The sequence below is a fragment of the Tamandua tetradactyla genome, chromosome 3, assembly GCF_023851605.1.
Source record: "Tamandua tetradactyla isolate mTamTet1 chromosome 3, mTamTet1.pri, whole genome shotgun sequence".
NCBI classification, from domain to species: Eukaryota; Metazoa; Chordata; class Mammalia; order Pilosa; family Myrmecophagidae; genus Tamandua; species Tamandua tetradactyla.
Genome location: NC_135329.1, coordinates 187,328,833 through 187,344,059, shown reverse-complemented (window position 1 = coordinate 187,344,059; position 15,227 = coordinate 187,328,833). Strand labels below are relative to the sequence as shown.

Here is a 15,227-nt window from a genome sequence, read left to right as displayed (position 1 = left end):
AAATGGTGGATAGAATGTGAATTCAGAGAGTCCAACTCAAATCCATATCTTTATCACTATGAAGTATCAATAATTTAAACTATTTTGATACCAAAGGTATGTGCTTGAATATTACTTGCTGTTCCTAAACTACACAAATGCTTGTATATATTTGCATAAATGCCCTAAAAAAATATGGTGAAAATGATCATTTTTGAAGATCTTCAACTTTTAAGCATTCATCAGGCATTGGTCCTATTTTGAAAACAAGGAAAGTGAGGTTAAATAACTTGTATATGGGCAATAATAATGAACAGAGTCAAACTCTGTCCTTACAGGCTAAAGGAATAGGTGAGAATATATTTTAAATAAGTCTGACCATGTGCTCATAATTGCTGAAACGGGATGATGGATAAAAGGCATTTAATTATCCTGTTATCTCTGCTTTTGCATTTGATTGCACTTTCCCATAATAAAATGAGAAAAAAAAAATCCTTCTAAATTTACGAAAAAAGAAAGAAGAAAAAAAAAGACCTGACAGGCTGTAGCACCCGAGTTTAATCATTGGGCTACATTGCCCTGAACAATTCAGTGGGCTCAGTGGAGGAAATAACTCATTATCACATACCACATTTGTAAATACAAATGACAATGTTTTGATTCATGTGTAGCCTCAGTTATATGGAAGTTATAAACCTATATGCAAATATGTATGTGAACAAACATGTACTTACATATATACAGACACACACATATACACACGTCTATATTAAGAGATATGTTTTAAGAAACTGACTCATAGCATGATAGGAGTTGACAAATCCAAAATCTGTAGGAAAGACCAGCATGTTAGAAATTCAGGAAGAAGCTGATGCTGCAGTCCTGAGACAGCATTTCTTCTTCTATGGGAATCCTTAGTTTTTGTCCTTAAAGCCTTTCAACTGATTAGATGAGGCTCCCCCACATTTTAAAGGGAAATCTCCTTTACTTAAAGTCTCCTGATTATCACTGTAATCTACATCTACAAAATACGCAACAACGCTTAGATTAGTGTTTGAATAAATAACTGGTTACTATGTAGCATAGCCAAGTTGACCCATAATTCTAGGCATCACAAAGGATTTCTAAATAGTCTTATTATTTTTAAAATTATACAATGTACATAATATCAGTTAAAATTCTTTTCTTCAATTGTGATGACAAATGCACAGCTATATGATGATACTATGAACTACTGATTGTACAATTTTGATGATTATATAGTAAGTGAATATATAATATATCTCAATAAAATTGCATAAAATATTCTATTCTTCAACTCCTTGGAGCTAAATTTGTAAAAAAAAAAAATACTTAATATTATGTTTTAAATCATCATAAAAGAATGTTAAAATGCCCATTTAGAATAGATATTTCATAATATAAGCCTACCTATACAAATAACTAATAAAGAAAAGTTCATAATGTTTAAGAAAAATCAGGGTGAGGGGATTTTTAACAGTATGGAATTTTTTGAGAATTGAACACTTAAAATTGAGATGTATGCATGATTATGTAATGTAGCCACAAAGGCTCTCAGTCTAATTTTTATAGCCCAACTTAGTGTAACAATCTTATGATACAAGGATATAGTCTAGATAAGGTCAGGAAGTGAAGGTCCAATTGGGAATATAGACTTGAAGGGGGACCATTAAGATTTCTCTGGCTAGCTCAGAAAAGGTATAAAGGGCAAAGAAATTGTTGCTTACTTTCAGAGAGTTGAGTTAAGTACTTTTCTTTTCATCAGAACTAAAGGTATTCACTGCTAAGGGCGTCATGGGTTGAGAGTTGCCTAAGTGGCTAGTGATGGCTTATAGATTCTTTAAAAGGCAAGATTTTAGCAGAACTAGCACCCAAGAGACTGGCCGCTAGTAGGTGAGAGCTGGCAATTTTGCTAGAATGAAATAGAACCGATTTTCGGCCCCTCGAGTATTATTTCATGCCGTGTACTGTGAGCATGAACTTTACCACCGTCAGGTACGTGACATTTCACATTACTCTATTTTTCCAAATCTAATTAAACCAGATTTTGAGTCCTTGCTTGCCAGGGTAGCATAATCATTGCCATTTATGAAAACTGAAAGCAGAATTCCAAAGCAAAACACACCATCAGGTCTGGAGGATTTGCATGGGAAATAGGTATATAGGCAGTCAATCTATGTCTCATGCACAGCAGGAATATGCAATATTACCTCTATGCTTGTTAGTGACTTTTTTCTTTTAAGCATTTTAATGTTATAGTAAGATGTTCTCTTCTTCAGATATACACAGATTTGCCGGGAGGGGCAGGGACAGAAATTAATTGGCTGGGAAACTTAATGGAAAACTTTACTGATAGAGAGGCTACAATTTACTACTGCACTTGTCACCATCTGAGAACAATATTAAGTTATATATTCACTACCAGAAGAAGGGACTCTGCATATAGTTCTCTGCTTCCTTACTCTTCTTTGATATTATAGATTTATTTCACTGAAATTTACTGACAGTAAGTAGTCACCCTGTATCTATGGATGATACCTAATTGGATGAGTGCATGAGCCAGTGGAGAAGACATTGAGAACTTAGAGCTATTTTGACATGTTACAGAAGGCCTTAAAAAAGCAAATGTACATTTTTCAGTGGATGCTTATATTAAAAAATAACTAAAAGCATGGATTTCATGAATGGTTTTAATAAGAAAAATCTAGGAAATAGGATTTTACACACTTAGCTAATAGTGAATAATTGCTGTTAAAGTACATAAAATTGTTTCTAAACATGGATTAAACATACAGATAGGTGTATCACTTAAATTTCCAGGTAGATGAAGAAACATTTGAGGAACTATTCTCCACCTTCACTAAGGACCAAGTTGGAGACAATCAATTAAAATAACAGGATAGAGATTTGGGTCAAATATTAAAAAAGAAATAATGTTTTTTATGAAATGAAATTGAAATTTAAAAGTAATAATAATTGCCTTTTCTGGAATGATTTGCATATAAAAGTCCTGTGAACCAGCAGTCTCTTCTAACCCTTTATTAAATGATATCCATTGACTACCTCAGGAAGTTTATAAATACAGATTTCACACTTTACTTAAAATATTATATGGAAATTATGGTTTTAAACATTTCTTATCCTTTAGAAAAAAAAGTGGGTTTTATCTCTAGGTTTATTGCTAATAAGATATGGAAACTTGATCAGATTTCTTTCATCCTTCCATTTCTTTTTATTTCTATCATCAAATACCATAAGCAGAAAAAATTGTCCCTTAGTTTTGAAGAATTTTGAGGCATTTAAGGCTTAAATAATCTTCAATTGTATTGGTTGCTCGAGAAAAAAGCAGCTCTAGATACATATATTGACAGTGGAACACAGTCAGTTTTAATGAACAGAAGCCTACATCACAAAGAGAAAAACATGTCTTTAGGTAGGCATTTACTCTTCAGTTTGCAGAATAAAGCAGAGTTTTCTGGGATTGAGCTGGTACTGAACCAGAACCAGAGTCAGAATTTTCTCTTTGAGGGGATATTCTGATGATTTCTTTTCACTGCTGTGGTCCTTGGGCCAGATCATAATCCTTTTGTGCATACAATGCCTTTTATTAATAGCCAGGTTGAGAAAATAATTTTCCATGAAAAATGATATCTAAAAATACCCTAAACATTGCTTTCCCTTCCACTCTTTTCAACAGCCATTACTGAATGTCTATTCTATACTAAGGGCTATATAGGCACAGAGAAAAATATAAGGAATCAATCCTGTCATTTAGGAATAAATTTTAAGTTGGAAAGGCAATATAACAAAAATGAAATAGCTCAGGAATTAAATTTTTCTTATGTAATGGTATTATTGCTATTATTATTTTATTATTTACAATTAAGATTGTACAAAGAACATTCATTTGCCTTGGTTATTATCAGAAATAGATAGTAATATTTGTAATAGCTAGAATTTATTGGACACATACCATTTGCTAGACTTTTTTTTACATTATATCTTCAAATCCTTACAACAGTTCTATAATAGAGGTATTATCTGTTTTTTAAAAGATCAAAGAGAGGATCAGTGAGGCTAAACAACTCAATCAAAACCACGAAGTTAGCTTGTGCAAAGGGTAGGTTTTGAGAACAGGCTTGCCTCACATGGGAGCCCACATTCCTTATCACTGTCCCATAGGTAAGTCCATATGCTTAAAGTTTGTTTTTATAGTCATAAAAGGTTATGAGACAGTTAAAAAGGTTTTGCTACTTATTTTCCTTCTGACAGTCAGGAGTTGAAAAACTGGCAGTTGATAGGATTGTGTGACCCTAGACATTGAAACAGTTGATATTTTCAGATATCTCTTGACTTTTTATCCAGATAGTTCAGTGATCATCAGTATTAGCTCATAACCATGCTATTCAGTCTTTTGCAATGTTAGGCAATTCTACCATTACTAATTTGTTTCCAGTAATTTTATTTGCCTCTTATCAGTACATGTTGTGCTTCCTGTTTACAGTGTAGTTTTCTTTTTTTTAAATGATGTTTCAATATATTTGTTCACTGAAAGGTTGCAAGGGTACTGGAAAGATTGTGACTATGAACACCAGCAAATGGAAAACTTAGGAGACCAAAATCAAGGCATAATTGGTGCTTTTAGATATAAGAATTTTGTACTTGTCTCCCATATTCTTTAAAAATAGTTGGGTCCCCTGAGCCCCTCCACTTATGAAAGGTTAGTACAGTATATCTTGGGTTAAGATGATCTTTTTTCCTGCTATTTAATTATTTCTCTGGGTAGGAAAAAGGAATAGGAGTGATAAAGGAAACAGATCATCATCATCATCATCAAATAATTCACTAAGGATCAATTGATGGGGTAGTTTTGTTCAGGGTGGATTGAATATATGCATTCTCAGAATTAACATATAATGATATTCAGAAGCTGCATAATGAAAGGTGCTTTGTGTAGCTAACACCTAAGATATGCATAATATTTTGCAAAACCAGAGAGAGATAAGAATAACTATAGTGTAATGAATGTGATTCATTTTGGACACCACAATCTCAATGATAACGGCCAATCCCTCTAGTCCAGGTATCTACAAAGTAGAAACTGATCCTCTCTGAAGATAACAGAACTGTTTCAAAGAATAATTTAATACCCACTCTAGAATGAGGAGTATGTACATTTTACATGCAATTAATTAAAACGTAAATAAATTAAGTAACATGTGGATTCAAAAAGGTTTTTAGTATTGTTTTACTGCCTCTTGTAGTAAGGGGATTTGAGGCTTCCTCTTCTAAGTTTAGTAGATCCCTCTCCATGTGTTCAGCGTTCTTCTTGGCCCATAGGTAATGCACTTCTTGTACTATAGCCCTTAGTATTTACGGCTTCTTCTCAGCCTCTTCTAATGCATGGTTCATAAGTCAGGCCATACCATAATTATACACATGTGTCAGTACAGGTTTTGTTTTGTTTTATGCTTAAAAACGTTAGTGTGGGTGTCCTTTCCCCTTAGAGATACTTAGACCCCACCAATTTCATATGAGAGAAGTTCCCCCAAGATATCTGCTAGGGGAGTGGGCAGGGGAGTGATGGAGGGAGTCATGCTCCCAGGAGCCCCTGTGCTTCCGTCTCCGTGTCCTTGCATGGTCTGTTTTGCCCCACAGTCCATCCCAAACCAACCCCCCCCCCATTTTTTCTTTTTTTTTTTTGAATTAAGAAATCTGCTCACCCCAAGTGTTTTACCAGTTAAATTGCTTTGAGGAAGATTTATTTGGAGCAGGGGGATATCTGCTCCTCAGGAATCCTAATTTCCATCCCTATATCATCCAGAGCAACTCAGCTTGCCCAGTTTCGCCTTCCAAATGTGCATCTCCAAACCTAGTAAGGTGCCCAATAAATCAGGGGCCATTCCTTTTAATAGAATCTGCTTACTTCCTTAGAAGGCAGTGGAGGTTAAAGTATTCTTTTCCCTGATACTAAAACTAGGACGTATGATACATAATATTTCGCTACCTGATTTTGCCTTTAGCAATAAGTGCATTGTAGAGCATCCTCTTATGTCAAAAAATATTGTTCTGAATATCAATTCTGATGGTTCTGTAGCATTTTATCCTATAGATGTGCTTTGATGATTAATCTAAGCCCTTTTTGTAGAACACACAAGTTGTTTTGCAATTTTTACTCTTATGCCTTATGCTGCAGTAATTGTTCCTATATATAGCACAGGACCCCCAGAGTTCATGATCACCGAGGGATGTCCTAGTAGAATCACAAATAATATGCAAGGATCTAACTAATTTTCCCAATTCTATTTACTGACTATCCAGCCTTCTTTCATTTTTATAAACTGCTGTTTTGATCACATGCTAAATAATTATGTATATATATGTATATTTTCATCTGGATCTGGGCTTTGTGTGCTATTTCTGTTTTTCAGTCTGCATATTCTTGTACCAAGACCTTAATGTTTGATTTTTTTAAGTTTGAAAGCCTGGCTGTATAGAATTCAACACTCTTCAATATTTTTTAGGTTCTTCTCACTTGTTCACTCTTGTCTCTATCTTGGGAGTCATCTTACCAAGCCTCTTATTTCCCAATTTCTTTTCAGGTTTGGATTTAAACTGTATCAAATATATATATATAAATTTGAGATTGTATTAGCTATATATTGCTGTGTAACAAATAACCCCCCCCAAAAAATTCAATTCAAGGCACACGTATTTCTCACACCATTTCTGAGGGTTAGGAGTCCAGGAGCAGCTTAGCTGGTGGGTCTGGCTCAGGGTCTCTGGGAAGATTGCAGTTGAACTAACTGTGGGGCAGGGCTCCAGTCTTTGAAGACTTGATTGGGACTCAGGATCATCTTCAAAACCCACTCATGAGACTGTTGCCTGGAGCCTTTGGTTTCTTGCTTCATGGGTTTCCCCCAGAGTGAGTGACTTGAGAGAGAGACCACACAAGACAGAACCTGCAATGTCTTTAATAACCTAGTCTCAGAAGTGGCATATCATCACTTCCGGCATATTCTGTAGGTCACACAGAGAAGCCCTGGTTTGTGTGAGGGGGGCTACACAAGGCTTGGAATACCAGTAGGTGGGGATTACTGGGTGCCAGCTTGGAGGCTGACTAGCACAGAGAGGAATAGAACATTTTACACCATTAGGTTTTTCTGATGATGGATGTGATATAATTTAAATCCTAGGCAAAAAAAAAAAAAAAAAAAAAAAAAAAGCCATGCCATAGGATGAAAATCAATTAATAACTATGAAGAGTCTCTCCCTCTAATAAAACTGTGAAATGGCTGCTGACTTGTTTCTTTGCTCATAAATCTCCTCTTTTTCCTGAATGTGCTTTGTCTGTTTTCTCTATTAAGTATCATCAATATTCTCCTTCATCTTGTGAAAACCAGTGGGTTTTTGCACTTTTTGACGAGAAGAGTCGCTCCTAAGGGGGGGTTGGAGCTAATGATGAGTCTTCTGTCAGTTAGAATGATGGCTATTATGACACATTCTAGGCCAAAGCTTAATAATGCATTCTCATCCCCAACATTTACCCTGCTGCTGTGATCTATTATTGTGACCTGGAACACTTGATAATTACTGTGTACAAGTTAAATAAATCATTTTTATAATGAATGAAAGGAGTTTACTTTTTTAGACCATACAATGTCAGAAAGTGTTTATGATCTTTCTTCTAAGTACTTAACTGGGTAACAGTTCAACCATTGGACCAGTAATTGAAGGACTTGTACAACTCTAGGAGTAGAATATTCCAGGGAGGAGAAACTTCATACAAACTGTCCTGTACAAGCAATGCGTTCCACTGTTGACCTCCACCCCTCTTTTCTATTACCCTCAGCATCCATCTCTTCACTTGAAGGCACTCAGTATCTCAGGGATGTCCATAGTGGTTCAGAGTTCCCCATCTGGTGTAAGACATGAGTAGCTTCATATATTCCTTGCCTCTTCGTCTCCATATTTGCTCCATTAAGAGTCTACTCTTCTAGGAGATTGTGGTACCATATTCACCTCTAAATATAATTGTGGGACCTGTTGACATGCTTATAAATGGAGGCCCACATATTTGATATCTTAATATTTATTAAAAATAAAATTTCATTCTCAAATCAAATATGTTCTTTCCTCCCACTTTGACAGAGATATTTTTATATCAACCTGGATGGCCAGACACAAAATTAGAAGTTTTTGGCTCCTCAGAATTATGATGACATGGAGAAAATGGTCCCAAGCATGTAGCCCCTCCTTGCCCCCCTCTGTCCAGTATTGTGAGAGGCCTGCACACGAGTGAGTTGACACTCTAACCCACGTGTCCAGGGTCCATCCACTCTTGCCTCAGTGAGCTGTACGTGCATCACCCCTCCTGTCTAGGTGTAGTCACACTGGTGGCCAGCCTGCTGTCCAGGGACAGAACTGGGAAAGGTGATCTTTAGGGCCTGGATGTGGGCCCCAAGCTATTTGATAAAGGAACTCTGGGATCACCAAGAATTGGAAGATGGCCTGTAAGGATCGAGTTAGGGCTCTGAGTGCACACTTTCTTGACTTCATTGACTCTTTGCCCAGTGGTGAAGGGTGTGGGTACAGAAAGGCCAGGGTTTCCAACTAATACTTGTTGGTTTTTTAGTACATACCTGTGCAGTTCCCGTTACCTTGGACACATGAATGGACATATACAAGGGCTTCCTTGTGTGGAGTTTAAATTCTGGATAGTGGAGAGATATGCTCTAAATAATAATTGTAAAATATATTGAAATCATAAGAACATGTTGGCAGGTAAGAATTCCTAAGGAAAAAAAATAGAATTTAGAGCAGAGAAAGGTATGTGTGTATGTGGGTAGGTAGTGTGCAGTGTTCATTAGGTCACCAAGGGTTGGCTTCAACTGAGAAGGTGAGATTTGAACAAACAATTGAGGGCAGTGGGGGAGTTAGCAAAGATGATAACCCGAAAGACAGCAGCTCAGCCTTTATGGTTATAAGAACAGTGGGACCATGCTTGAAATGCTGGTAGAACAACAAGGAGGTGAGGCGAGTATACCTGGAATAGATTGAGCAAGGGAGGGGGTAAATAGGAGAGCTCAGAAAGAGGACTGATGAGGAGATCATATCAATCAGTACTGTCTAATAGATAATGAGAACTATAAAGTAATTTTAAATTTTCATGTAGTCACATTAAAAAAGTTAAACAATTTAATTTATCTAAAATGTTATTTCAACATGTAATCAAAATTAGAAACTCCCTATTTTTGAAATCCAGAGTGTATCTTGCACTTACAGCTCATCTCAATTAGGACTAGCCCTATTTTGATTGCAAATCTGTGCAGTAATCACATTTGGTGGTGGTTACCACGTAGGACAGACCGATAAATTTCTACTGACCATTGGAAGGACTTTGTCTATCACTCTGAGACCTTAGCATGAAGAGCACGACTAAGTTGACATTGACTTCGAGGGGGAAGGCTGATGGCGGGGTAGAGAAGAAAAGATGGGAACTCACTTTTAGAAAACTTTACTGAGGATGGCTAATAGACATTCAAGTGATAATGTTGAGTAGTCAACTAGATATGAATCTGGAGTTCAGGGGAGAGTCTAGAGGTAAAAGTTGGAAGGTCATCACCCTTGAGACTGGATAAGGTCCTCACGGGGGTGAGTCGGTAGAGAAGAAAAAAGTACCGAGGACTGAGTGTAAGGTGTTCTGAGATTAAGAGGTCCAAAGTTATATGAAATGGTATTCAAATAATACTAAATGTTTCAGCACTTTTGTGTAATTTTTAAATTGTCTTTTACTGAGAAACTGTAAATTTAGATGAACCCTGTTTTCCTTAACATTATATTGTTTTAAAATATCTCACAGATCTTCAAATAATTAAACTCATATTGTGTAACTCTAAAATTAAACAATATACAGTAAAAATTTAAAATGTGGTTGCAGTCAAATTAGAGATGGTAATCAGTCTTTAATACGTGTTGTTGACATATGTGCTTCCCAGAGATGTACAAGGCAAACATTTGTGAATAACAAATATAAGTTTGCAGTTTGACCTGCATCCTGATATACTTTTGTTTAGTTTGTGACAAGCTTACTAATTTGCTTTAAAAAAAAAAAAAATATATATATATATATATATACACACAAAGTCTGACTGATGATTATGTGCTCTTACATAATTTTAGTCTGTCAATGAATAAGATCTTTATTTCTTTAATTATAGTCACATCTTAGATATGAACAATGTCTTATAAAACAAAATCCATTATTTTACTTCATATTCATGACTTTTCCAAGATATAACTCAGAATTCAAATGAGAATCTAAGTCTTTGTGTTCTTGTATTATCAAGGCAATTACTTAAAATATGAGGTGGAAATCTCTATATTAAATTAAACTTAAAAAATTCAAGTTAATTCATTTTTATCTAAATGACTGCCTAAACCTACAGACAACTAATCTTTAGTTTTTTAACGCTGGCAATTGTTTATGTTTTTCAGTCTATTCGGGAAGTCACAGGCTACGTGTTGGTGGCTCTTAATCAGTTTCGTTACCTGCCTCTGGAGAACTTGCGTATTATTCGTGGGACAAAACTTTATGAGGATAGATATGCTTTGGCAATATTTTTAAACTACAGAAAAGATGGAAACTTTGGACTTCAAGAACTTGGACTGAAGAACTTGACAGGTAAGGAAAATATACAAAATAACAAATTTTTACTTTCATTATCAATATCATGTAAATCATGTATCATGCACACACTTGTGTATCTGTGTATTTGTGGTTATTGCAGGATGGGTCATATTCAAGAACACTATACACTGTTTAAATAACTACTGTTTAATCATTTTATGAGAAATAATGCCCGATGATGCTCTTGTTTTTATTTGTAAATACTGTATGTTCAGTCTGAAGGACACCATAATACTATATCTCAGCTGAACAGAAGTAGGCTTTAAGAAAATGCTCGGTGATTATGAAAACTGACATGTGAAGCAGGGTTAGAAATGCTGTTTGGTGGTCTTAGTTGAACAGTGGACCGTGTCATTAAATCTCTGCAATAACACCAAAATTCTCATTCTTGTTAGAGCTCAGTAAACATCTAAACTGTTATGTCTAGTTCTGCAGATTTTTAGCGTTTTTTTTTTTTTTTAACGCAGCCACTGATTTTTGGAAAATATATCTAATTTATTAATATGGTTTTGATTTCTCTAACTCTGTAATTATATCAGTGATTCTTTCTCAGGATGCTTCAATATCAGCAAAGTTATTTTTTTCCTGAGATTGGAGATACGTAATTGCTGATAACCTACAGTTATCCTCTTGCGACAAAAATATTATGTAGGAATTTGTTTTACCAGGTGGTGTTTGCAATCCCACTGATATCTTTTCAGTTCATATGAAAACTATTATGGGACACTTTTTATATATGGTTTCTAACACTAAATTTTGCCCTGTGTCCCTGTAACCAAAATATACTAATTAGTAATCCTGTGTACCTCACAGTGGGATAATGGAGTTTGAACTATTAATTTGATCTCAGATAATATCAATATATTTTACATCCAAATATATATATATATTTGTTTTTGAGTCCACTCCATGATAATAGTTCTTAACATTGAAAAAATTAAACATCTTAAAAGTATTACCTTAAAGTGTTATGTTAAAAATAAGATTAAGATTATCAGGTTATTAAAATTATTTGTGGGGGTGCAAGGGTAAGTTCAGTGGCAGAATTCTCACCTGCCATGCGGGAGACCTGGATTCCATTTCTGGCCCATGAATTTCCCCCTAAAAAGTCAACAAATGGTGCTACAATAACCGGATAGTCATATGGGAAAAGAATGAAATGTGACCCCCACCATACAGCATGCAAATAAAAAATTATTTGTGTATTACATTCACCGTGGATATAAATGTACAATTTAAGTTTGAAATAGCATCACAGTTAAACAGGTGAGCTAAAATTGAAATATACTATATGGAGAAAGGAGAACTGATTATGTTTATTTTGGACATGATTTCTATAAAATTAATGGCTAATAGCAAATGCAAAATTTTTAGGACTTATAGATTACTTTTCAACAATTTATTTCTCTTTTCCTTTCAAAGATAACTTCATTACTGAAGGCAGGGTTTTAACTAAATTGCTAACTACCTGGAAATAACGATAGGAGGAAAACATTGGGAATGGAATGGGTAGAAACAAAGTGAATAATTAATATTAGGAATTATAAATAATATGATCCAGTTAATGCTTTCATAAAACACTGTTTTCCTCATGATTTCCTTCTGATTATATTAAATAAAAAATGAATAATTTTTTTCTTTTTATACTTTTTTTATAATACTTTATCATAGCATCACTAAGATATGCTAATAGGGGAATCTTTCCATATGGAAAATCTGTCTTTAAAGAGTTTGTTTATTTATTTCCACATTTAATGTCAGTACCACTGTAGTATTACAAGAGTTATTTTATCAAAATGTATGCCACTTTTAAACACAACTTATGTATTGAATAAACTTATATCATGTATTACTCATGACTGTGACAGTTTTTTAAATAGTATCGTACCAAAAGACGATAATTTAAAGTTTTTATTTTGTCCTCTGCCTAGAAGCCTGGTGAGATTTCCTTATGCAGTAGTAGAAATAGTTATTAACAAAAGATTAAGAGAATGAGTTGATTGTTTAAAAAATGTGTATGTATTTGTTCAAGAGTTATTATTATTATTAATTCATTTTATAAAAGAAATAAAGGAAAGTAAAATAAAATAAATGGTGGAAAATTTAGACAATTTGGAATATTGCCAGATATTTTAATATATTTATGAGATGGTTCACAAATTAAATAGATAAATGTAAATACAAAAGAGAGGGTCTAAGATCATTGATCTTCCTTTTCTTTGTGCCAACATACTGTTTCATAAAATAATTTTTCCTGTTTCTGTGTATTCAAATAAGCTCCTCTGGGTTCTGTCCGGCTTTCAAAAGTGACTTGTTTAGGGATGTCCGGGAGGTTCGGCGGTAGAATGCTCACCTTCCATGTGGGGGAACAGGGTTCAATTCCTGGATCATGCACCACCTCCAAAAAAATAAAAATAAAAAGTGGCTTGTTTAGACAATAAGGTGCTCCAGACTTTCAGTGTCTCTTCCGATACTATTTTGGAACCATGTGATGTAAAAGATCTATTTCTCTGGCATCTAGAAGCCTGAGGCTTTCCTTGTCTACTCTTGGTCCATCTTCAGGACTTCACAGCACTTCCCTCCTGTCTTTCAGTGTCTCGTGCCAAGCACCTGTTGCCCCAGACCTCCATTTCCAATCTCCATCTTCATGTTTCATCCTTCATTGGCCCTGACGTTTGTTTTGACCTCCACAAGAGATATATTCTTTTTGAGTTCTTTTGCTTACACTAGAGTTGTTAAGTGTTCTTCAACAGCTCTGTTAAAGGACTCAGTAATGTTTAAGTGGGTTCAACCAGCCTAGTTCAGGGGTATTGTTTGCCAAAGGTACTACTGATATTTACATTAGAGGAACTACTCAGCATATTATGGATGTCTGCGGAAAAAGAAGAGTGATTCCAAGAATACATCTAGCTTAAGGATAAATTACTTGGAAATAATTTGATCAAAACTAACTACAGTGAAAATAGTGTGATTCAGATGGAATCACTGAAGAGTGGCATGTTCTTATAAATATGTCAATTTTCAGAGAGAGTCCACAATTTCTAGAAATGACACTCTAATCAGTATTTTTAAAGAAGAGTGTTTAGTTGTCATCTCAGACAGTGTGTAGTGACTAGAAGAAAGAAAACCACCGTGATGCATTATATGTGCATCTCTGAAATGGAAGCGTATTTGAAAGAAGAAACTTTATAATTATGGGATCAGATAGTTATAATGGCCATTTAAGCTCCTGGGACATATTCTCAGTTTTAGAAAAATTATGAGTGAATTTATAGAACTGAATGAAGGGGAAATGGGGATTTCTCCTCTTGTGTACCACTACGAGGGAAGAGACTGAATGGGTAGAGAAATAAATTAGGAGGGTTTCCAAGGAATAGACCCATCCCTTCTCCTCTTGCTAACCTGTTTGTAGTCCTGACTGGTAATATACTTTGCTTAGGCCATAAAAAGGAACCTCCTTTCATTTGTCCCATTCAGGGGATCCTGAAGAGACCCCACTATCTGAAGTACATTTTATTAAGTCCTTAGTGTGTCATTTGGAAAAATATGGGAGAAGTCTAGCAGTATGGGAGTCTCTCAGGAAAATTCCCACCTTGGGACTTCAGTCCTCTTCCATGACTCTGTTATTCTTAACAAACTAAGGTAATATTATTTTTCCCTGAGAGAGGAAGCATATATATTCTAAGAGAAGGTCAACAAATCCCCTACTAAAGCTCCTTTGTTGAGAAAGCATGTTGAGAATCTGCTACTCAGGGTCCCGAATGCAATGAGAGCAATTGATTGGTTATAGCCACATGTCTGTGATTTCACTCTGAGGAAAGCAATAAATATATCAAAACACCTACCTCCCCACCCTTCCTTTACACTTTACAAAATGCTTTCATATCCCATTTTCCTAACGGTTTCACACGTAGCCCTGTAATGGTGACCAGTAAATATCTTTATTGTAATTTTACACATAAGAGAACCAGGTGTAAGATTCTGTGGCTAATAAGAAGCACCTTACTACAGAATTTAGATTCACGGCTTATCTCTTCAAGACCATAGTCAGTGAAATATTAAATTGATTGTAAACTTAAACAAGACTCGCTTAAGCAGAAGGTCTGAGGTTATATTTTAGAAAGAACTTCCTGATTTTAATTGCTGTACCAAACTTGAATACGTTGTCATCATGTATGGCAAATGGTGGTTAATTTGGCAATAGAATACAAGCAAACACACAAAGAAAGCTATTGAACAGATCTATTAACTTATTTTACAGTCACTGCCATTCAACTATGGCTTTTTGAAAATCGAGATTACTAAATTATTTGCCATAATTGACAACTGTTTATTTATAGACTCAATTTTACCGGTAAAGGTTCAGGAATCTTTTGGAAGCCCATGCCAGTTCAAACATTTGCAGCTTTGTTTTTTTTTCCACTTGTAAATTCAACACATTGGGCTGAGATATGAGCTATTCCAATACCTGTCTTCTCTCAGCAAATATCATAGTTCTGTCAAATATTAACCCATCAGCCACAATGTGAAAACTTTG

General features: G+C 35.1%; 1 protein-coding gene across 7 annotated transcripts in view; it reads left to right on the top strand.

Moving 5' to 3' along the window:
* ERBB4 (erb-b2 receptor tyrosine kinase 4) overlaps positions 1-15,227 on the top strand; it is a 1,077,155-nt gene that overhangs the window by 535,025 nt on the left and 526,903 nt on the right. For all 7 annotated transcript variants that reach the window (XM_077154990.1, XM_077154989.1, XM_077154987.1 and 4 more), the window contains exon 3: positions 10,498-10,684. In XM_077154990.1, the coding sequence (XP_077011105.1) occupies positions 10,498-10,684 (187 nt within the window). The remainder of the gene's footprint in view (positions 1-10,497; positions 10,685-15,227) is intronic.